This window comes from Pocillopora damicornis, chromosome 14 (genome assembly GCF_964200805.1).
Source record: "Pocillopora damicornis chromosome 14, jaPocDami1.2, whole genome shotgun sequence".
Classification (NCBI taxonomy): Eukaryota; Metazoa; Cnidaria; class Anthozoa; order Scleractinia; family Pocilloporidae; genus Pocillopora; species Pocillopora damicornis.
In genome coordinates, this window is record NC_142683.1 from 4963220 (window position 1) to 4986568 (window position 23349).

The window sequence follows — 23349 nt, forward strand, 5'->3', positions numbered from 1 at the left end:
ACAGGATTATGGTGTTTCTATTGTATTTCTAGTCAACCCTGTTGTTGTGGTCGAAAAAAAATTAGATCAATATCCCGTAATGCAGACTTAACAAACAAACGTAATTGTTTCTCAAATCAAGCGAGAACAATATCTATTTTTCATGACTATTGCATGACGGATCTGGGTGCTGCTCCGAGACAAAGGCTGTCTGTCATTAGGACATTTCAGAGGACGAGAACGATCTCTGTTCCCGTCGCTTTCATTAAGTGCATGCGATTGATGGAACAAGTGTTGTCAAATTGATTTCGGAAAACGTTGACGTTTCCAGCCAGTTTTTTCCTGACGCTAATTTCTAATTTCCAAAGACGATTGTCGGTTCCAAATCGAACAAAAATTCAGGAGTTGCTCTGCAAGAAGGTCAGGTAAGAAGCAAAGTAAAATGTACTCTTTACCTTAGTTGACCCTCTGCCTCAACCGATAGGCTCTTGTAGCGTCAGGTCTTTTATTTAGACTATTTCTTTTACAAGGAAAAGAATGGCATCTGTGCCAATTAGTGTCGCTTATGTGAATCATCTTCATACGGATACTTCGCCTGGTGAAAAGACGCAAGTCACCAATTTTACGGAAGTCACTGGAAGGGACAACATTCAACTTGAAACACAGCGAAGATGGCCTTTCCATATAAAAGCTCAAACGCAGTCACAAACACCACAGTCTTCGCCCCAGAAGTCATCCCGTCTCATTTCGAAGTGAACTAAATCACAAATTACGCTTGCCTAGATGATGGATCATCACGGTGTAACATAATCCTGAGTTTAAAGTTCTGGAAAGCGGTTTGTCGTGGATGTGTGTGCAAAGCTTAAACATAGACCTGAAAAATTAGGCTAGAAATTTGACTTCTTAGTCAGACACGAAAATTCATCCGAGGTTTTGAGTACGTGATCACTTGTGTTTAATCTCGATTGCGTAACAAATTTACCTGCAAAAGAGACGTGATAACGTACATGTTCCTTAAGTTCGTCACGCGATCTGGCCGTTGAGTGACGAACCAACTAGAAACTGTTCACTGCGGCAACGTCCATGTTCGCCAACTGAGATGACAAAGATAATTCAAAATTGCCCTTTCTTTGGGTGAATCACGAATTTTAAAAAAGGAAAGTTTCCGTCGCACGATCGAATATCCCGAGCGAATGACGCTTTATAAATTGTTAGTAAAAATTATCATTTAATCCCTGAGGATATTTTACAAGAGGGTGTTGTGATAACTTCAACTGAAGCATAACAAAATGAAATTCCTTCTTATTCTTTATTTATCTCATCCCTTTGGTCAAAACACTTTGCCAAGTTGCTCCTTTGGTCAAATGCCTTTAATAGGATAATTCTCCCTTTTTTCCTAAACCATCCAATCATTAGATATAGACAAAAAGAATCGTACTGAATTTTCTTTTTAAGCTTTCAGATCTGAAATCAGACTTCACACTGACTTTGGCTTCTCTTAATTTAACTTTGAGGAAACCGGTCCTGAGAAATAATTCTATATGCTTTTTTTAACTTTTATGTGCCAAAAAGTGCTCCCTGTTTTTCCTCTTTTGATTAAAACTATACGCGAAAGAAAGTGTAAAAAAATTTTAAAAGGAGAAAAATATGTACGGGTAAGGACTTGAGGATCGATTTGTTCTGGTCGCTGATAGCTTGCCCAAGGTATGCGCAACCTACTGATACTGATGTGGTTGTTACTGATTGAAGTTCAAACGCATAAATGACTTCACCATTCACAACATTTTGATCTTTAATCATATACAAGTCGATTTCATGTTGCCGCGCGACCGTTAAAAAAAAAAATCACAGAATTGCTGTAAAAACGCGGTACGAACAAAAAAAGTAGCATGACACATCCCCAATGGTGAGCTTAAGTACACGCATAGACAACATAATGGCCAGACTGATGGTCCCAGATTGCCAAGTATTTATTTACATTTTCTAAGCTCACACTAACACTGCTTGTCTTAACTGACCATGGATATAGTCAATCCAGTGACCCTCATAGATATAACTATTTACGTATATTCCATAAAGTCAAGTATACAAATTAGAAATATATCGGACTGGTCATATGAAGATGAAGACGTGTTCATTTTCAAGATGACAAGTGGCCAGGTAAGAAATTGAAACTATATCTTTTCAAAAAAATTTGCCCAAGAACTCCGCGTTACAATTAAGACACGCCGACCTGGCTAGCGATTCATCCTTAATGGAAAAAAAAAAACAGAATCAAAACGACAAATTCCTAACCAATGTACCTCTGCTTACAGACCGTTCCAGTGTCTATATACAAATAAGGAACCTGAAGATTCCTTCCGCAACAAAGATGTTCAAAATGATCATTCGAAAGTGCGGTCGGCTAGAGAGCTTCTGACAAAGACGTTTGCGTGACTTTTTAAGTTTGCGTGACAAACAAATGAAAAGCGATACCTGCAGGGCCAAAACCTTAACTTCTCACGGACCGTTCCTTTTCCTAAAACCAACAACCCTAAAGACTGAAAAGTTTCCCCACGACTCTTGAGTGCAAGTACAAACAAAGCAACCTTTTATAAAAGTTAATCCGAGTTATTCGAATTCATCCAAATTGCATAGCGTTTTTCGAAGTTTGCAGGAGCTATATCAGTATTTAGAGCTATTTTAGCAACGTGCAAATCTATCTGCGACTTAGAGGAGTCTACAAAATACTACTTTGGCAAGAGAGAAAAATGCAATAAAAGCAACGTTAAAATTGTTAGGAACAACGGTAGCCTTGGATAGAGAAGATCGACCAAGATTGAAAACTTTGGCTGAATCCCTTAGGATGCAAAACCCAAGACAAAGCTTCAAAACGCGTAGATGTTCTTGCCTTCTCGGTCTTCAAGGCGAGGTCCAAAGGGCTAAATTTAAAGGAAATAATAAGACTCTCTGCTCCCAATAGAAAAAAAAAAACATAAATATATGCAAAGATAACAGATAAAAGGTGAAGATAAAAATTAGCCGCCCAGCTTTCTTCTTTAGTGCCTTCGCGTCGACCAGTCGTTGTCAGTTAAAGACAACAATTCACTGACAACGTTCGCTACATTGTTGTTATGTTTCTCCAGCAGCTGTTCGTTGAGCCTGCGATTGCAAAAGCCCATCTCCATTAGACATTCATGGCAGGTAGAAGTGGATCGACCAGGAGGCCAGGTTACTTCGTTTACTACAGGAGCCTCCTGTGAGGGGAAGGAGTAGAAATCATGTAAGTCAAAACAGGTAATTTACCACGACAATCAGGTGAAGATTCCATGCATTAGAACAAGAAAATTTATAGCTTATTATAGCCGTAATAAAAGCAGGAAAGCTTGGGTTTCGAGGAAAATAGCATTCGTATCAGGTTGACTTTTGTGGCTATGAAACATTGTGCATTTTAAGCGTATTAGATCATGTACCATTTATTTTGCGCTATACAAATAATAAAGTTATAAAGTTATATTGTACAATTCACAGTGGTGAACGGGCTTTGCAACTGCGTGCGGCTTAGGCGCTGTAGCCTGGGCACCACTGTTCATCCAAAACGAAAATTCTCGCTCGCAAGAGCAAAAAGAAACGCAACTGGTGACGAATGAAACGTAAATCCGCGCAAGCAGATCATGCGTTTTTTAGTTCAGTCCATACCTTCCGATTCGGTTTCGAAATTCAAATTATATAGTTTAAAGTTGAAGCAACCAGAGGTTCGACACCTTCAATGCGCTAACCCATATTTCAATTAAAATTCTAAGCGTAAGGAAAATTGAGAGCTGGTTGGCTTACGTTAGAAGATGGTTCCGCTTCTGATGGCCGATTAACGGACACTTCACATCCTTGTGCGGGATTGTATGTTGCAGTCGCCTCAGGTTTTGGTACACCAGAAAGGAAATTCTCCACAGTAGTGTAAACAGCCCTTCCTGCGCTGGCTGCGGCATCTATCGCCGTGGACAATACATCGGACACCACATTGGAAGCAAAATCACTACTAGCACTGTTCTGACGGACTCGCTTCACAACCATGACTTCACTAACGGGAACAGTAGTAGGGACCATCACGACAGGAGAGGATGGTTCTGGCTGCAAGGCAACAGGAGCAGGTTCATCACTGCTGGAGACAGGCTGTGCTGCTATTGGCTGCGAGGTGACATCTGGTACTGCAGGAGCCCCCGTCCTCTCATCATCATTATCACCGTTGTCATCTTCATTAACATCACTTTCGTCCTCATCGCGTGCCGTTGGTTCAGGAACAGGGACGTTTACAGGCTCAGTTATGATGGGCGTTTCGGGTAGAGTGGGTTCGTAGCTCAAGTCTCTTGGAGGTTCCTCCGGTGCTATAGGACCCTCCAACCGTGGTTCTGACACAGGTGGATCAGGAAGTTGTGGGATTGAGTCATTTAACGGTTCAAATACTTTGTCATCCTCATCGACAGTGGTCCTGGAAATTGTCTCCATACTAGTGTCGTCACTGCTCACACTCCTTTGATCGATGAAAAAAGTAGTACCAGGAACTCTATCGAGCTCGGTTTTAAGAGGGGGCTGATCGCTAAGGGTAAATGAAAATGCTCTTTGTTGACTCTCGGTCATTTGCTTATATTCTGTGACACTAACAGTTACCGGAGAGGGATCTGCAGTCAGGGGGGCGTTTGGGTCAAAGCAAGGAGGGACGGGTACCACCATGAACTCGTCGGACATATCAGTGGCGACGCTTTCGACGTCACTTGTTGCATCTGTGGACACAAAATTAAAACGTTTTAAGAAAAAACAATGTGACATCTCAACGGTTTTGCTGACGCTTTTTTTTATATATTTTTTTTTCGGTTTATCGTTCACATTTTGACCAGTTAGGTCCCTCGTTGAGCCTATTGTTGGGCTTATTATCCATGTGTTCGTGCGTTCGCTTCTATGCTTAAACTCTTTGTTTTCTTTTTCTCGTTTCTACACAAACAGTTTGAAAAAAAATTAGCCAGAGAAGATTTATGTCGGAAAATAAAGCACTCTTCAAAAGCCCCTTTATCTTCTCTTTTATCATCGCCCATCGCCAAGAACGTGAATGAGATGAGAGAATGTCTCGATTGAGAGCACAGGGGAGTGGAGGTGGGAGTACTTCCTTCCCAGCGCACATAAAAAAAAATGTGTGTGAACAACCTATGCCCTTAAAACCATCACAAGAGTTCACACCTTCCACAGCACAAGCCACGAGCTCCTCTATCTCAGCTCTGTCAAAGGACTCTGCTTCCAAGCCACACCCAGCTGCATCCCACTCCAGCTCGGAGAACTGAGCAGTTTGGCAGGACACGGTCACAGATTCTAACGGCAGCCTAATCTTCTCGAATTCTGCTGTGTCCTCGGTAGAACTAAGGTATACGTCTGATCCCGATGCTTCGTCCGGTTCCTCGGCCATTGGTTCCTGAAGAACTAAGTCCTCCACAAGCTTCCTGACAGGGGAGGTGTCGCGTTCAGGGAATGCACTGTTAATTAGGGTGGTGCTGTCATAACTGGGGTACTTGGGGGCTTCTTGTTTGGGTGAAAAAAAAAACATGACATAAGACTTCTGACACTTAATATTCTATAAAATATATTTCCTGCAGCTGTTGTCGTGGATAAAAGAAACCGTTTTGAGAATCAGGAGCCGCAGACTTCTTTAAGGTCAAACTTGGCAAGTTCACTCAAGAAAGTTAAAGATAATTGTCACAATTTGGAAAACTCACACGACAGCTTAAATTTGAATTCATACAGTTACTACATTCTAAATTAACGAATGACTAAATCATACAGAACTGACTTACTAACTGACTAACAAATAAAATTAACTAAATATTTAATAAGTGTTTTTACACACACTGTTTGAAGCGGACGAATAATACCTGTCTCTGTTGGGCTGTCCTGATTAAGCAGCATCTCATTTTCAACTTTCTCCTCTTCAACAACAATCTGACACCAGAAGAGAGGGCCAAATGGGATACTGTGATGACACAGCTGCCATTTACTACAACAAAAATATATCAATAATTATTTCTTGACACTGGAGGAGTACAGTGAATGGGCTTTCAAGACATCGTTATTTTCAGGTAGACATAACTTCTTTAAGGAGCTATGTGACTTAACGTTTATCACTTTAGAAAGAAAAAATTCAATGTGAATTTCAAAAATTCAACAGAGCTGAAGTTTCGAGCTTTAGCGAGTGACGAAGGGCCAACACTCGAAACGTCAGCTTTGAAACTCTTTACGGTGTCCAGTTTACGCTATCAACTCAGTTGATAACACTTAAGTACCCTGTTATACTCTCCCACCGACGCAGCACCAGTTTCTTTCGAAACTTACCCCCTTTTATCAACGACAAACTCCGACAACTGAGGCTGAAGTTTTCAACATACACAAAATGAGACCCTAACTTTTTATAAAATGCGTTTTGCCCCCTCACTGCTCCATAACTGTTGTCTTTCTTACTGACTGTAAAATGTACAGACTGATAAATGTATGACAAAATTTCTGTATGATACGAATTTCAAATACCTTTCATAACGCCCAGGTGCTAATGGAGCAATGAACGGCACCATAAGTTCACCTTCTTCATCTAGTTTCAAGGACGGTACCTCAACTTTGTTTTCTTCTGTAGCAACTAGGATGTTACCCTCTAGACACTGAAGCTGTGAGGAGAAGATGTTCAGCAGAATGTTAAAACAGTTTAGACTCAATATCTACACATGTAAGGTTGGGCACCGATAACCAAAAGAACGTTCCACAACATCAGAGTGAACAAGATGAGCCACGCACAGAGTAGGAGAGGCATCTGTAAGGCCATATGGATCAAATGGGAGTTTTCGTCGCTTTCTAAATATTACGGTTTGAGATAATCTTCCATCAACAAAATGAATTATTCAAAACAACAGTCTTACCACTGTCTTAGCATTCCACTTTCGACCTTTGTTCTTCACAATCCAACGTTTCAGAAACTAGCAAGTAAAGAGAAAACTGAAAACTTACTAAGAAACACTAGCCGTGCATCAAGTTCAAACTATACCCTTGAAGACAATCCAGAATATTTGTCTTGGAACCAACTGCCACGAAGATTCCAAACGAAAAAGGCAGCCTTCCGTTATGTTTTGAAGAGAATATTGCAAAATTTAATCGCAAAAACTGTAAATTTGAAAATTCGATTTGATGAAATGCCAAGAAACATTTTAGACCTAGTGTTTCACATTGATTAATGAAAAGGTTGCAATTAAACATTTTTTTCAATGTTTTTCAGAATCCATGGTTTTTATCAAAACAGGGTTTATGCCATACTACAGCGCAGCTAAAAGAGAAGGGGACCAAAATGTGCGCGTCAAACTCGTGTAGAGCGCGTCTGAGACCAGACGCAGACTAGTCTCGACAGAAAAGCATACGCGTCTACTGTAGACGCGTCTGTCTAATTAGCATGAGGAACGGTCAGTGTTTATGTGGATGGGCACTGTATTTATAGTAAAAACTGTTGGTTAAATTACACAGAAAATTCGTCGATCGTCTTGAATTTCTAACGGCTGGGTTTGTTTAATCACTGCCTTAGTGCTGTTGACTTAATACAGTTTTTACTCGCCGGTAAATTTCATCAAGGTTCGCTCACCAAATAACGCATCATTCTGTAATTGACCTTTTGGGCTTTAGAGTTCACGTGTAGTGCCCCGTAACTTTTGATGTAAACAAACCCCGAAAGTTCGGACATTCTTCGAATCTGCTTCAACGGCAGCGAAATGACAACTTGCTTGACGCACGATCAAATAAATGATAAAAGAAAGATACCAATTTTGAGCGAAGAAACGTTTCTTGAAAGTGAGAAGTTATTTAAGAAAAATTTCCAAAGCCGAAGTTTGAACACATGTGCTGCGAGCTCGACTCCATGTCCGAACTTTCGGTGTTTGTTTACATCAAAAGTCACTTGACACTATACGTGAAATCTAAAGCCCAAAAGGTGAATTTAATACGGCTAGTGCACAAATTGAATAACAATCGTCTGTGTCTCACCTTATGTCCTGCCTTTATAACTGTACCGTCAGGTATGCTGGCATCGGCTATGAACTCTGCATTAAGGCAATTTCCCATCCTCTCATTAGAAGTGTCAGCATCACTCTCTCGTCTGTCGTCAAAAGAGTTAAGTTAATAGTTTTTGGTCAGATAAATGTTACAACGCTACATGTAGTTGACGAAAAATAATTGGTCAGAATTGCACAACTGTTGTTAGCTGTAAGACTCAATTTCATGACACCACAGTGGTCCTTGCAACTGGGTTTCCACATGTATGTTCATATTCTTCAAAAGTGTCCACAAAAATTCCAGTTATCAAAACAACTAAATTTAAAACCATACACAACTACTTCTGTCCTGTTATTCTAACGGGACAACCGAACTTTTCAGAGATGTTAAGTAATCCGAGTAAATTACAGGTATCACAACTACTAAACAAAACACAACTACATACAATCATAACATCCGCATGGGACAACAGAACTTTTCATAGGCATTTACTTACAATGTAGGTATTCAGAACCTATTTAATCATTTAACTCCCAAGATCTCATTAGTAATTCTCCTAACTGTCTGCCATATAGTTTTTGTGATGTTAGTTTGGAAAATTTGGTATTGGATCAACTTATCATTCCCTAACTGATATTTTTCTTTATTCTCATCACTTGTCCACTTGATATTGTATTAATATTGTAAGAAGAAATTCTGTCTTGGTCACGCATGGGAGTTAAGGGGTTAATCAATTAACTCCCATGAGTGACCAACACAGATTTCTCCTTACAATATTAATATAATATCAGGCGGACAAGTGGCAGAGAAAAAGAAAAATATAACCTAGGGGATTACCAGGTATTAGTCGAAACAATACCAAATTCTCCAAACTAACATCACAAGAACTGTACCACAGACAGTTAGGGGAATTACTACTGAGATCTTAGCTTACATTTGCCTCCATTCCTTCTTTATCCTTCTTTTAACATCTCTCTTCTCTTTTTCTCTTTCCTTAATGATCAGTTTCTCCTTCTTTCTTTCCTTCTTTTCATCTTTTTCCTTCTTTCTCTCTTCTTTCTTCTCCTTTTTGTACCCTTCTTTAACTGTCATCTTGTACACAAAATGTTTCAACACTGGCACCATTTCTCCATTTTTCAGTCCTATTCCTGGCACATGGTTTCGCAGCTTTGCAAAGAAATGATTAGGATCGTGAATCCCTTCTTTTCCTTCACACTTTTCACACAGGTCGTAATCTCTGCAGAAACTGTAGAAAAACAAATTAAAACAAAAAAGTGAAGCTGAGAATGTCTCCATCTAATAATGGAACTGGACCAAATAAGTCATTCATTCTTATCCTACTCGATGTCCAATCTGTAGCCTCAATATACAATTTACAAGTACTGTAGTTCAATTTCTGCATCTGCTAGAGAATGTCTTCACCTTTAGAACCTTTTCTGTGTTAATGCTTGAACACTTCAAGAGTGAAGAGTCCAGTTTAACCCTTCAACTCCCCTGAGTGACCAAGACAGAATTTCTCCTTACAATATCAATACAATATCAACCAGATAAGTGATGAGAATAAAGAATAATATCAATTTGGGGATAATAAGTTGATCCAATACTAAATTTTCTGAACTAATATTATAAGATTTGTATGGTTGACAGTAAGGAGAATTACAAATTTGATCTGGGAGTTAAAGGGTTAAAGAAATACATTTTCGAATGACATCACCTTACTGTAACACTGGGAAACATAAATTTTACGTTTAAAACAATTTCTGATTGAAAAGATTTGAAGGTGTTTGATTGGATTTTTCTTTGTTTACAAATTGTACTGATGCACCTGGAACAAAACTGGTTTGACCTTGAAATTCTGTAAAAACTACAACATAAATGTTTTCACTTGGGTCACATCTACCCTTCATCAACTTAAAAATTAAAATTGTTCTGTTCTCACCAGCACTTGTATCGGATTCCAAAGACAGCTTGGCCACATGAAGCACAAACTATACCTTTATGAACAACTAATAAAACAACAACATTTTGGTTAGAATAATGAAAATAATGATTTAAAAAATAAATAAAAAGTGCTGACGAAGAATCGCTGATTGTGTGACTTGTAGCATGGATGCCTGTCATCAAAGAACAGATCAACATAACAAAAGACAAATGAAAAAAGGGGGTAAGTTTCTAAAGAAACTATGATGCTGCATTGTTGAGAGAGTATAGCAGGGTAATTTTGTTTTATCAACTGAGTTGATAGCGTAAATTGGCCACTGTTAAGAGTTAAAATGTCACATTTCTGCGTTTTTGGCATCAAACTTTGGATCCTCTACTACAGTTGAAGCTGCACCTAGGAGGGTATACATTTTCAAAAACCCTCCATTACAGAGTTTCATGAAGTGACATGTACCCAGTTAACCTCATTGTTTGAAAAAAACTAGCAATGCACAATAGAAATATCTGTTTGAAATCCACATCAGACATAACTGCATCTCCATACAAACAACAGCACTTTGCTGAAATTGAATATTTGTTTCTAAACCAAGAGTAACCACAAACTTTTTATGACTAAAATGACATAAAATTAGAATATATTTCTCCTTGTAAGCACTTTCAGAAATGTATAGAGAACAGTATGGAGAATATGCATGCTGATGTTATGGTGTAAAGGGATAATAGCCATACCTTTACCCCAGGCCAACCTGTCACATGTTTGTGTGGGCGAGGAGCTTGGTGAGGGACTGCTGAGGTGAAGTTGCTGCAGATTTTTCATTGCTGCCTCCACTATTTGTGGCACAGACTAGATAGAGTAAATAGAAAGAACCTTTGTAGTCTTAGCTTACATATTTTTAAGTAAGATTAATGACTTATTTATAATAATTTTGTATGGAGTTGTCATCCAATGTATGTTCTAAAACTGCTCTCTGCACTTACTTAAAAAGCTTGACTCTTTAACTCCCAAGAGCTAAATAAAAACTATCTGCATTGAGTATGATGCATTTAAAGCAATTTCAGCTCTGAGAATTTGATTTTATATCAAGAAATGTCTCCAACATTGTCAAAAAGTCCCAATTAAAGAAAAAAATTTGTGATCAGGTTCCTCTACAGGAAAAGATAAACCAGGCACTAAAATTTTCCTGGCTCCAAATGTGTGGTTTTACAGCTCAGTTGTTAGTAGCACCAACTAGTATCTAGGAGGCATGGTTTGAATCCTGTTGAAGCCTGGATAATTTAGGCTAAGTTAATTCAGTATTGTTATTAACTGAGTCTATAATGCAAATTGTCTACCGGAAAAAATTTTAAAAGCTGACAAAACCTCAACTTTTAAACTCTTTAGTAGTATCAACTCAATTGATAATACTAAATTACCTTGCTATACTCCCCCAATGACGCAGCACTATAGTATCTCTAGAAACTTACCCCCCTGAATTTTTTAGGCTTCTTTTCTGCAATCGATTCAATTCCAGCTCACCTGCCAAGATCATTGCTTTACTGAATAATTTCTCCGATCTGATATTAGTATTTTTTCTCATCACTTTTCTGATTTCATTCCACATAGCAGTTTATTCTATTTCATCTTTCTTTACCTCTTGCACCACTCGTTGAACGACTTCTACCATTTTTTCTTGATCAACACTGCCCTGATTAGATTTGTTGCCACTGGCTGATGGGTTCAAAACATCAGGATTGGCAGTCATTTCAACTTCCCCTTCTCCTTCTGCTTTTGGTTGGCTTTCATTTGATTCATTGGGAGAAGACAACAACTTCTCATTTTCTACCTTCACAGCTCCAGTAATAGCCGTCATATCACCTGAGATTAATAACAAAAAAGGGCTCAGAACAAGACCCACAAAAAACTCCATCTTTTTGTCTTTCCTGGATTTATGTGTATTGCTTGTCAGTGAGTTCTCTTCAGTACAGTTAGTAAAGCATCTGACTGCAAAATCCAAACTACCTGGGATTAGAAACACAGAAACTGAAAAACATAAATTTTTCTTTCTCCCACACTGAAAATCTTTCTTGAGGACAATTTTTGCAAGGCCATGTTACTTGTTAGAATCTCAAAATTTGGCCAGTGTCAGCATCAGGTATAATTTAGATGAGATAAAAAGCAAAAAAACCTAATAGTTTCTAGAACATTCTTCTTTATTTCAAATATTACATATAATTTTTTGATTTAGTCACCTTGCTGTGGAACAAACACATATGAATCTTCTCCAAAATCTCCAAGTCCTTCCATAGGAACATGTTCTTCACTCTTTAATACATCTAGCGAACTCCGCAATCGTTTGTGAAGCTTCTCATTCATGTTTGCCAACTCATCAGAAATATTCTCAGCCAACTGGAAATAGCAGCTCTTTGCCTTAGGTTTTCTTGGAGCTCTTTTGGGTTTCCCAAAAGATGAAGTTGAAACTTGGGAAGGATTACTCGGAACTGGCTGCATTAGTTCAATTAAAGGGATATATTGGTCAGCTGTGGACTCGTCAGCTATTCTCTCATGTATTGGTGGCCCTGTGGATGAAGGATTCTGTAGTACACCTGCAGATTCCACAGTTTCATCTACCACTTTTGAATCACCTCTGCCATTCACTATTTCATTCCCCTCAGTTGGTAATGGTTCCTTTTCAGCTGTCTCAAATTGGGAGTCTTTTTCAGCTTCCTGAAAATTTGAGTTTGCTTTGATTACAGTTTCTTGGCATTCTGCATCATCCATTTTTGCCGTCTTGTAGGCACTGCTTAGCTCTGATGGAGTGGTAGTGTTGAAGATTAACTTACGTTTCTGGGCTTGAAGCTGAAACAAAGTAAAAAGGTTTACTGACTGTAATGGTTACCGCATTCACACACATGCAGCAAGGAACTTTCTTTTTAACCCACAAGTCCTTAATTTTTGGATAAGTGTAGTGTTTGTTATTTCGATCCCTAAGAATCTACTCTGGGCAGAAGGACTAAATTAAAGAAACTCTACTTTTTGGACTGTACTGTAACTTGTACACCTTATACTCACTAAGTTAGTGATATCTCATGATGGAGACATCAAACAACACTTACCACAGGTGTGTCTTCCTCACTTTCTACCAGTAAATCTTTAAGACTTTCAATTCCTGGCACAGATGTTTGTGGATCAGAGGGACTCTCCACTACTAGTCTAAATAAACCTGTTTTTTGAGTGACCTGAAATTAAAGCCAGAAAAACACAAGACACTCTATTTGAAATTCCCTGCACAACCACAGCAAAGGAAGAGAATTAATAACTCAGAGGAAATCACAAGCTGAAGCAGAATTGATGAGAAGATCTGAAGTAGAACCCCACTGACTCAAGGAAACAAAAAACAGTCCAAGTTAGCAAGGGTGTAAGTTATCAGGATCAGTGTACATTAAATTTCAACTATCCTGTTAAGAATTAAGAAAGAATCATGTTTTTACCATTCTGCACAATCAACAGTCAATTTTGTACACACAGTTTATTTCATTTGTGCTTTTTTAGAAGAGTGTTAAAGATAAGTTTGGGAAGGTTAGCTAAATGTATTTTTCCTTGAAGTTTGAGTTACAGGGAAGTTTGAGTTAATCCTGTTCAAGTTAGCTGATAAGTTAGCTGATAGTAAATGAGTGAAAAAATGGGGTCAAATCCAGAGGAAATCACATTTTTTGCTATCACTCCTGAATCAACCAGTAAGGTCAAAAGAAAAAAGTAAATGATCATCAACAAAAGAAGCTCTTTATTGTTAGACAAATTCTTTTCATCAGCACCTTAGGAAATTTATAGAGAACAGTATGGAGAATATGCAAACTGATGTTAAGATGTAAAGGGTTAGAGTTGAAAAAGTAACAAAAACTTCACTGATGGGAGTCTCCCCTTTGCATTTATGACTATCCGTGTTCCTCATTTTCTATTTATAAAAAGGTATTTCAGAGCTCACCTTTAGTGCTTCTTCAAGTTCCACTAAAACATCAATTAAAAATACATATCAATAAAACATTAAATTTAGTTTTTTACAACAATGACCGACAAACAATGGAAATCGTAAGCTTTTTTCAATGTTTCAAAATTTTCCTTTAGAGAAAGATTTCTAACGGAAAACAAAGGAAACTGAACGATCTCTTTTTTCAGTAATTTAATTTGTTTGTGTCTTCTAAACCTCGCTATCGAATGGATTTCTGAAAAATGGAAAGCAGCCTGAACCAGCACAGAAATATTAATTCTAGAATACATGACGGGTTCGAAACTTGCATGTAACTTGAATTTAAGCCAACTAAAAAGTGCAACGAAAATGAAACAGCTGAAAATTGACCCACAACTAAACAATTTCCTTGAAATTCTGACTATGCAATCGAACTTATGATGTTTAAAATGTACCATGACTAGCATCGATTTACTCTCCTTCACTAACTTACCATGTGTTCCAATCGTGACCTGAAAGTAACAGAAAAGATACAAGAACCATTATCATCTATACTGACATGTAAAACCTTAAACCCAAATTGAAGACCATTACATAATGCTATTTCATCTAGTAACTTATATAAATAGTTCACATCTTTGCAAAGAGTGCTTTGAATTAAATACGATGGTTTTTTTCCGTTTACGTTAACCAGTGTTTACAGCAGAAGAAGCATGCACTATTGCAGGAACAAATATGTAGTTACCAATTCGTTTTCGTCGTCAATATACTTCAGCGTGAAATCTTGCACATCAAACAGTTCTTTGATCTAGAAAAGAAGGGATTTATTGAAAAAGATTTACAATCTTTTAATTTAAACCAGCCAAGGAGAGACCAGGCTAAAAGAAATTCTTGCTTAAAAACACTTACTTGAAACGTTAATTCCTCCCAGGATATGGGAGAACTGATCTCGAATCGCCGAGCAATGCCATTGAATCTGGCCTTTACTTTGACCCTGTCGGTCATTTGAATAACTCGAGGCGTTTCCAAGAAATAAATGAGCCTTCGAACGAAAGTATTACGGGTAAAAACCCTTTCGCTTACTGTGCAATTCTAGAAATCAGCCTGTTCAGCAACTTCCTTCGACCAAAACAAAAGTGACGACATAGAATCTTCATGAACACATTATGTCACTCACTTACCAAATATGGTATATAACAGACCCGGATGAAACTACCCCAGGCTTTTCTCGATGGAAGAAGGCACTTTGATCCGTACAAAGTTCAACTAAGATCTTATCAATTGAAAGGGCCGAATTTAAACTCCAAGAACCAGTAGGATTTACTGGATAAAATCCTTTTTTTTTCCTCCGTTATTCTGTTCAAGACTGTAGCAAGTATGAAAGACGAAAACTTCTGGTCAAATTAGCCGAAACGCGCAACAATTTTCAGATTTTCAACAGGTTTTCACAACTTTACAGTTTTAGAGAGAGCACTGGAACACTTCCCTCGGTTAGCAAAGTAGATTGAAAAATTTTTTACTAGAGAAATTAGTTCGGGGGGGGGGAAGAGGTGAATTAAGTGGGTAAAGGAGCGCTACTTCAGTGCACAGAGGTAGCTTGGATGCGGGGGGGGGGGGTGGGGGGAGGGTGGTAAAAATAGGGGAATAGGTGGCTTATTTCCCCACTGCCCCCCTCCAATTACATGTTTTCATACACTCTCGTACCTAGATCCTCCACGGTCGGTAGGGGATCCAGAAGGGATCCTACATTTCAGTTACAGTTAGAAGGTAGGATCTGGGTACGAGATTAGTTTTCATACTTAGATGCACTTTCAGCGTAATCATTTGAACGAAATCATTTGCTTTTTAATGTCTTCAATGGTGGAAAAAAATAGAAGATATTTATATATTTTATCTGTGGAAATATTGCTCAGAGGAAAGGGGGGGAGTGGTTGCTCGCTCAACTTTGGTGAACACCGATTACTTGGTGCGTCTGTTTGATTAACAAAACCTTCAATACTTTTCAAAATACTTAAACGGTAGCTAAGCAATTCATTTTGAAAAATTGCAGAGCCCGTATTGATAACGAAACTATGATAAAACAATATTTAAAAAACCAAATATCCACCACTATTCAAGGACACTGAGGTGAATAATTGATTAGTATATAACACACAGAAACTGAAAAAAAAAAAGTAATTTACTTCTGTCAATCAAGCATAAAAAAAAATGGTCAAAAATAAAATTGTCGCCACGCGATTTTCTCTCTTCAGCTGTTCGGAGGTGAATAGCATTAGCTAATCACTTCTTTCTTTCTATTTTTTTTTTCAATATCTTTATTGGGACCAAAAATCGCTGCTGTTTACCCTCAACAAAAATAATAAGCCTCCTTAACACATTCAGTTGATAAAATCCCTATACCTGTATTGTATTTTATCGCTTTACTCCAATCAGTGAGGAAAAATGTATTTCCTCATTAAATATCATGGCATTCTCAAGTAGAAGGGTGCTGAGAAAATTGGCGCAAGGTGATATTACGCTTGTAACAAGTGTTTAGTTGACTTCGCAAGCTAACAGCATATCGAAGCGCCTGAATAACGAATTGAATAAAAATTAACGCCTAACCTTTTTATACCCTAACGTCAGTAACCACATTCTGCATACTCTTTATTATACATTTCCTTTGGTACTGACAAGAAGAATTCATCTAACAATTATGAGCTTCTCGAGGTGGAGATTATATCCCTGTTTCTCATCACTCTAGTATTTGATTTAGCGGAGATACTGAGCGGAGAAATTAGATGTTAATTACTCTTATGGGCTAAAGGGTTGGTAAAATTCTTTGAGCATAGTACAGTAGAACCCCGCTTACTTGAACAAGATCCGATTTCCCTCGGATTTCACCCCATTTTTCCTGTCATTTATTATCAGTTAATTCGAACTCCCTCTTGACCCTTTAACTCCCATGAGTGACCAAGACAGAATTTCTCCTTACAATATCAATACAATATCACGCATACAAGTGATGAGAATTAAGAAAAATATTAATTAGGGGATTATTAGATGGTCCAATACCAAATTCTCCGAACTAACATCACAAGATCTATATGGCAGACAGTAAGGAGAATTACTAATGAGATTTTGGGAGTGAAAGGGTTCACTTGATCTGATTTCACCTTCTTTTGACTCAGATCCACCTCTAAGAACTCAAAACATCAAAAGTGACAGAACACAGCTGACATATCTCAATCTTTAATTAAGATTGATACGAATGTGATTACAGTCATGTAAACGAAATATATTTACCTAAACTTCCCAAACTAAACGTTCTTATAAAGTTCTTGTCAAAATTACCCAATACACGAAAGTGTCTGTTGTTGTGCATGAATGGTAAAGTGATTGTTAATAACAAAAATTACAATTTTCTCGATTGTGATGGGTTTAAAAAAACACCAAGTTGTCATCGGACAGTGCAATAAGTCAATCACATTTAAAGTTGTACTTTGAATCAACCAATCACAGTCAAAGTTAAGGTTTAAATGAACCAATCCCAACCTTGGTTTCAATCCCCATAGATACAGCATGCAGACTCCTTAATTGATGCAAACTGTTTCTTTCTTTCATAACTTGCCTATTCTTCTTTTCTCGGAAATTGTTAATTTTGTCAGTGGTAAATTGGTAACAAGACTTCGTGTCGTCTAATTTGGCGAAAAACAAATTGGATTTCTGCTGCGCAGTCGTCCGATAGCAAACTTAAAAAAAGCTAGACCCTTTTAATCCATCAATAGAACTCTAAGATAATTTTTCTGTCTTGTTTCCCTATGAAACCAGATCACTCGCCAGATTAAAATAAGGGAGTGTGAGTCTATCAGCGCAGAATATACATAAGCTCTATTCTACTTAAGTATTTTATTTTTATTGAAATAAGGGTAGACAAAGGATATGTTTTGTAAAGCCCTTTCATCTTGGAAGGTTTGGTATAAGTAAAAGCAAGTAGATTGAATAACACTCGGGAAGAACACAACGTCACTCTATCTATCACTGCGCTCAGCGCCTGACGGGGCACTTTTATTCGTCACAGCACTACTTTTATCACGCACAACAGCTTCTTCGGCCGTAAAAGTTCTAGCATTTTCGTGTTCAGGTGAAACACGAGCAGCAGCAGCACCTCCGTTGCTATTGAAAGAAAGCGGTCGACGTTGTTGTTGTTGATGTTGCGCTTCCAGCTGCTCGTTTAGTTGCTGGAAAGATGGTGCCATGTTTTCCGCCATTTGAGACAACGTAGATTTTTTCGTTTCTTCGGCTTTGTTTTTGTTTTGCTTCCCACGATTCTCTTTGCCGATGGGATCTTTGCCTTTGCTGCCTCCTAAAAATAATGGTGAAAATCATTTGTATTTAACAAAATGCCATTTACTCAGAAAGAGTTTTAATTACAGGTCGATTGTAGAAACTCAGGTTAGTAAAGATTTAAGAGTTGGTCGAAATTCCCCACTCGTGGACTTGCTCTCACTAAGCATACAAACAAACAAACATGTTCTATCATACTTCTCCCTTATCAAACCACTTCTGCAAAATTTTCCTCAAATGACTTTAAGAGCTTGAAAAAAGAACTTATTTCATGACTATAGCTAATAAATATCAGGTATGTGCATCTACCAAACTATTTCCCCTTCTAGCACGTCCTTTATTTTTTGATTTCTGCAGAAATATAAATTCTTTTAAAAATCAACTTATTCTTTAACACGTCCTCATCTTTTCACTTTATTATTTCAACAGAAATATCAATTATTTTAAAATAATTAACTGCCAGTAGAAAGCGCCAGAGAAGCAAGTGGAAGGCAAACTGAAGGAAAAAGCACGTTATGCGATACAAAGCGAAAATTGGAAAAATATTCAAATCGTAACGCGCAATGGAACTCAAGCAATACCAACAGTGAGGAACAAATTAAGCTCGTAGAGGGAAAGAAGACTTTTAATTCATATCTAGATTCTAGCGTTGAAGGTGCCTACACAAGTTATAATTATCAGACTTTTCCAATTGAAAACAAAAAGAAATACAGAAAACCGCCATTTACAATAACAAACCTACCCTAATTCCCGTAAACATTACCTTGTCTTCTTGAGGAGGTCGTTCCGTTTGCCACAAGGCTTGATGCACCTCGACCATCAGTGGTGTCTCTACCCTGAGCTCCCAAGTATGGCATAGACGAATAATCACGTGACTGGTCACGTAATTGAAGTCTTGTACCTGAAAAAGACACATGATCACGAGGACGCGCACCAGTCAGATTAGGATCTAGTCCGTTGGCTTCATGATGAGAACCAGGTTGTAGCTTAGACGGTTCATTCCCAGTGCGCATGCCTGGGGCAGTTGTTTCTGCTGCTGCTGCTTGTGGCTCTTTACCCTGTCCATTCACCATCTCTGCATTCATTGCTGCAAACTGAGAGGCTATGATACCCGCAAGCTCTACATAGTGACCTTTGTTTTTAGGGCCCTTACGAGATTTCTTGCCTCCACGCTTCTTAGAGGCTCCATCTGCATAGTTTACTTGGTTTGTGCTTCGTCCACGAGCCGGAGGAAGCGTTCTTGAAGGTACAGGGGGGTTGTAGTACAAGTTATGAGTCGCGTACCCTCTCTGTTCCTCCTCGCTTCCTTGCATCATCTGTATCACCAGTGCTTGAAGCTCTGGTGCCATATTGTCAATCGTGCGTTGCTGCTCTTCGAGTTGAGCCCGTCGTTCCGCCTCAGAATCGTCCCGCAAAGTTGCGCCAGTTCCCCTAGCAGAAACGTCCTTCCTCGAAGTAGAAACATGCATCCTTCCCAGTTCCTTGTTCGTTGTCATGCTCGTCTGTTGACTTGAACTGAGGCTTTCTCCCTCCGACGGATTAGAAAGTAATGAAGTGCCGTTTGACATCTCAGTTTGCAAACTACTGCCATCAAACAGTGTCCGTTGTTCTCTCACACTATGACTATCCGATACCATACTACTGCCAGCAGCTGACTCATTTTCTACGATGCTTCCGTCAAAAAGCTCTTGGCTTTTTCGCTCCCTACTTCTATCATTAGCCTCTCTGCGAGCTTCGGTGGGTACATCTGCTAAAAGCCGTTCTCTGGACGTTGCTTTTTGTCCTGTGCTGTTGTTCAACAACTCTTTCCCTTTTACACTTCCTTCCTTGTAATTTGTTTCACGTGCTGTTGCTTGTGATTCTTCTAATTGCTTGTTCATGGCTAATACGTCACCAGCTAAGTCCTTGGCAAGCTCAGTATAAGCGTTCTTTGTATTCTGTTTCGGCTTTTTAGATTTCTTTCCATGGGGTACCTTAAAAGTGGTCTTAGGTCTAGCGCCTTGCGAATTGCCAACAGGAGCCGAATATTGCGAGCGATAATCTCCAAAATCAGAGAAATCGTTGGAATTACTTCTGACACCACCATCGTCATTCTTCGGTGACTTCTGAGGATCTCTCCATGCCTCTTGCCAGTTATTTGACTGGAAACTTGAAGCAGCACTTTCCGATATAGAGAAGTCATTTCGATCGGATTCAACGCTGGCGTTGTCTGCAAGATTCATGTTCTCGAACTCTGAGCTCAAACACGGATCGCATTTTTTATCGACATTTCTTGACATTGGTTGTACTTCGTTAGGCCGAGAGAAAATTCCTTCACTTTCTACAGAAATGGTTTCGCTTTGTTCGGAATTCGCTGAAGATACTTTTGGTATTGATTCTTGCATCGACTCCGAGGTTGGCGGAAGTGACAGTTCCTCTGTTACCTCTGGGTTAGGTTTCGTTCGCTTGGAGTAAGGCTCTCCATCTGTCTTAGAGTGGCATTCTCCATAAGTTGCATCAAAAGCAGTGGTAGACTTTGAAAGATGATCCTCCATCCCACTACTTCCTTCGTGAAAACTCAGCGAATCTTCCGTCTGAATGCTAGAGTATTCAAACCTTTCATTTCCTGAGCGTAAAAGCCCTGAACCACAAGAAGCACTTTCGTCATACTCTGAAAGAGACTCTTGTTGGGCAACCGATTTAGTTCCTTCACCTCGATAATTCAACGAGTCTCCGTCTCTGAAAGCTCCACAGCTTTCATAACCCGACCCACAAGTTGCATCTGGGTTATAGTCCGAAAGTGACTCCTGTTGCACGAATGATCCCGTTCTTTCCTTCTTAAGGTCGTATTCAGTTTCAGACCTCTCTTCATTGTGCATCTCTGATTCGAAGTTTAAATGTACACAGCTCTCCGAGGCTGAGCCACAAGTTGCATCTGGGTTATATTCCGAGATGGACTCCTGTTGCACAACTGACCCAGAGTTTTCTTGTCTATAACTGTATGTAGTTCCCATCTCTAGCCTGTATGTCTCTGACTGGAAGCTTCTATGCTCGTCGAAGCCTGGCCCACAAGTGGTGTCTGGGTTGTATTCTGAAAGAGACTCCTGATGAGGCATAGAGTCGGTTGCCTCACGCTGAAGCAGCGAATCGCGGTCATCATTACTGCCTGGAGTGCGAAGCTGTTTAAAAGAACCGGTGACATTGGCAGCGAGGGTAAAGTAAGGATTTCGCGCCCCTTTTTTAGAATTATTTTCCTTCTGTTTCCTTTTAGATTTACCAGGACGAGTTTTCACATCATTTTTGAAGGGTTCAACGCCACCTTCAGCACCATCAAGAGCGTCGTTGTCGCCACCGGCAACTTGAAGATCAGCTGAAGGTTGAGCCATTTCTGCCGCTAGTTCCTCACAATGATTTCTCCTCCGTCTGTTGTCATTCTCCGATGGCGCCTCTCGAGCATTTTCAGTTCCGTTTTCATTTTGCATCACACTGTTATCTGCAGCTTCGTTGCCTTCTCTGGGAAGTTGTTGAGCTGCTAGATATGGAGCCATGTCAGCTGCAAGCTGCTGATAAGGAACTCCTCCTTGCCTTTCATTGTTCCTTTGGGATTGATCAGAATCGCGTCTCTTTTCCTCCATGATTTAAAACGCTTTTCTCGGCAATATTTTCCTACGTTGCGTGACAAACAAGTATTAGCTTGCCATTATATAAACAGTACATCAAAAAATGAAATCTTTTCATAACAAAAATATACCTGACGATGGTTCTATCAATAGAATTATATTATCTGAAAGTCTCTGCTGCTAAGAATTTCCTTTTCGAGTCCTTGCATATCAACAGAAATCGGGGCCAGTTCTAAACCTCTTTTACAGAATTGCAAGCAAAGCGTCTGCTGTCAATTTTTTGTTGACAGAAAGTGTTAACTTAAGTTTCTTGCTCACAAAGCAAGCTTTAACTATTTCGGTTTCGACCCAGGCTGTTTCGATAACCTAGATATTTATCAGTATCTATCTATACCATGATCCACAAGGTCTACATTAACAAGGCCGGTCGCTTTTGCAGAAGTTAGACCATTGCAGAGATGGCTAACCAGAAAGGATGGCTGCTTACTCCATAGTCGCAACGATCAAATAATAAAACAATTTAAGAACAAAAACCACAACAATAACGATTATTGAAAATAACGCCTTCTATTTAAAAGAAAAACATCAACTGCCAGTCTCGAGAGCTGGGGTTCATTAGTATCATTTGAAGTGAAACTGAAAGCGAAACAACGGAAGCAGCTTCTAAAAGACCAGAAGTACCAACTAAATAAAGATCACAGAACTTCGACAAATGGAGTTTGTTTGAGAAGTTTGCCTCCTACGCCAGAATCTGGTGTAATACAACTTACGTTTTTAAATCGGTACCGTTCTCGTCGATAATGAACCGCTTTTAGTCTGCCAAGTTATCTGTTAACTAGTGCCTTACGTGTTGGGTTTGATCTAAACAAACCGAGACAGCTTACTCGCAACCACGTTTCAGCTCATATTGAGACGTCAGAATGACTTCGCATTCGTGAATATTTTGTCGGTATGATCAAGTCTATGTATGGTAAGAACTATGCAACGTAGGAGTTAAGTTTTTTATTATCAGCAATCGTAAATTTACTCGCTCGACAAATATCCTCCATGCACTTTCTATTCGTTTGTCAAAAATATATTTTGGTTAATTACACCGCGTTTAAAATATTTTGATTCATCGACCGTGCAGAAAAATTTTCGGTTTCAAAACTGGTTCACTAGTTTGAGGCTTATCAATTATAATTCATCTTTTATGTCGAAAGAAAAGCACACAACTACCGCGGGGAATAACCTAATGAACATAAATAGCTCTGTAACGAAACACATGCCGTCTGTCACACTTTGATGAATTTGCTAGAGCTAAATATTCGCCTAACTCATCCTTCTTAGTGAGCTCTAGAATTTACAAAATATCTGTACTTACTTCATAAAGCGACCCCTTCGCTTTTATGGCTGAATTAAGATGAGTCGGCGTAGAAATCTGTAATTTTTTACTGATTCGTCATCGCTTTTCATAAACTTGCTTCGGTAAGCGCTCTCCATAACAATGCCAATCAGCTCATGCGCATGCGCTCTAT

The 23349-nt window shown here is 38.9% G+C and overlaps 2 protein-coding genes and 1 long non-coding RNA gene across 4 annotated transcripts; 1 reads left to right on the forward strand and 2 right to left on the reverse strand.

Annotated features, from left to right (window-relative positions):
• Positions 1-75: 75 nt before the first annotated feature.
• Positions 76-5015, forward strand: LOC113676784 (uncharacterized). Its single transcript, XR_003446737.2, has 3 exons — positions 76-404; positions 510-3255; positions 3762-5015. It is a non-coding gene; the product is annotated as an uncharacterized LOC113676784 (long non-coding RNA).
• On the reverse strand, positions 1932-15046 carry LOC113676782 (uncharacterized). The gene is made up of 17 exons (XM_027193492.2): positions 14817-15046; positions 14653-14715; positions 14401-14419; positions 13926-13948; positions 13057-13179; positions 12193-12799; positions 11595-11818; positions 10693-10807; positions 9962-10028; positions 8957-9268; positions 8014-8125; positions 6906-6962; positions 6523-6656; positions 5874-5995; positions 5188-5523; positions 3793-4736; positions 1932-3215 (listed from the first exon to the last, which is right to left on the reverse strand). The coding sequence occupies exons 1-17, from the start codon at positions 14910-14912 to the stop codon at positions 3018-3020; spliced, it is 3552 nt and encodes a 1183-aa protein (XP_027049293.2). The 5' UTR covers positions 14913-15046; the 3' UTR covers positions 1932-3017.
• A 2076-nt stretch (positions 15047-17122) lies between these two features.
• Positions 17123-23349, reverse strand: LOC113676770 (uncharacterized). Of its 2 annotated transcripts, none has more exons than XM_089194024.1 (3): positions 23196-23349; positions 18997-21878; positions 17123-18252 (listed from the first exon to the last, which is right to left on the reverse strand). In XM_089194024.1, the coding sequence occupies exons 2-3, from the start codon at positions 21845-21847 to the stop codon at positions 17918-17920; spliced, it is 3186 nt and encodes a 1061-aa protein (XP_089050150.1). In that variant the 5' UTR covers positions 21848-21878; positions 23196-23349; the 3' UTR covers positions 17123-17917. The 2 variants fall into 2 exon arrangements, with proteins under 2 accessions (XP_089050150.1, XP_089050151.1); XM_089194025.1 differs by lacking the exon at positions 23196-23349 and adding an exon at positions 22603-22780.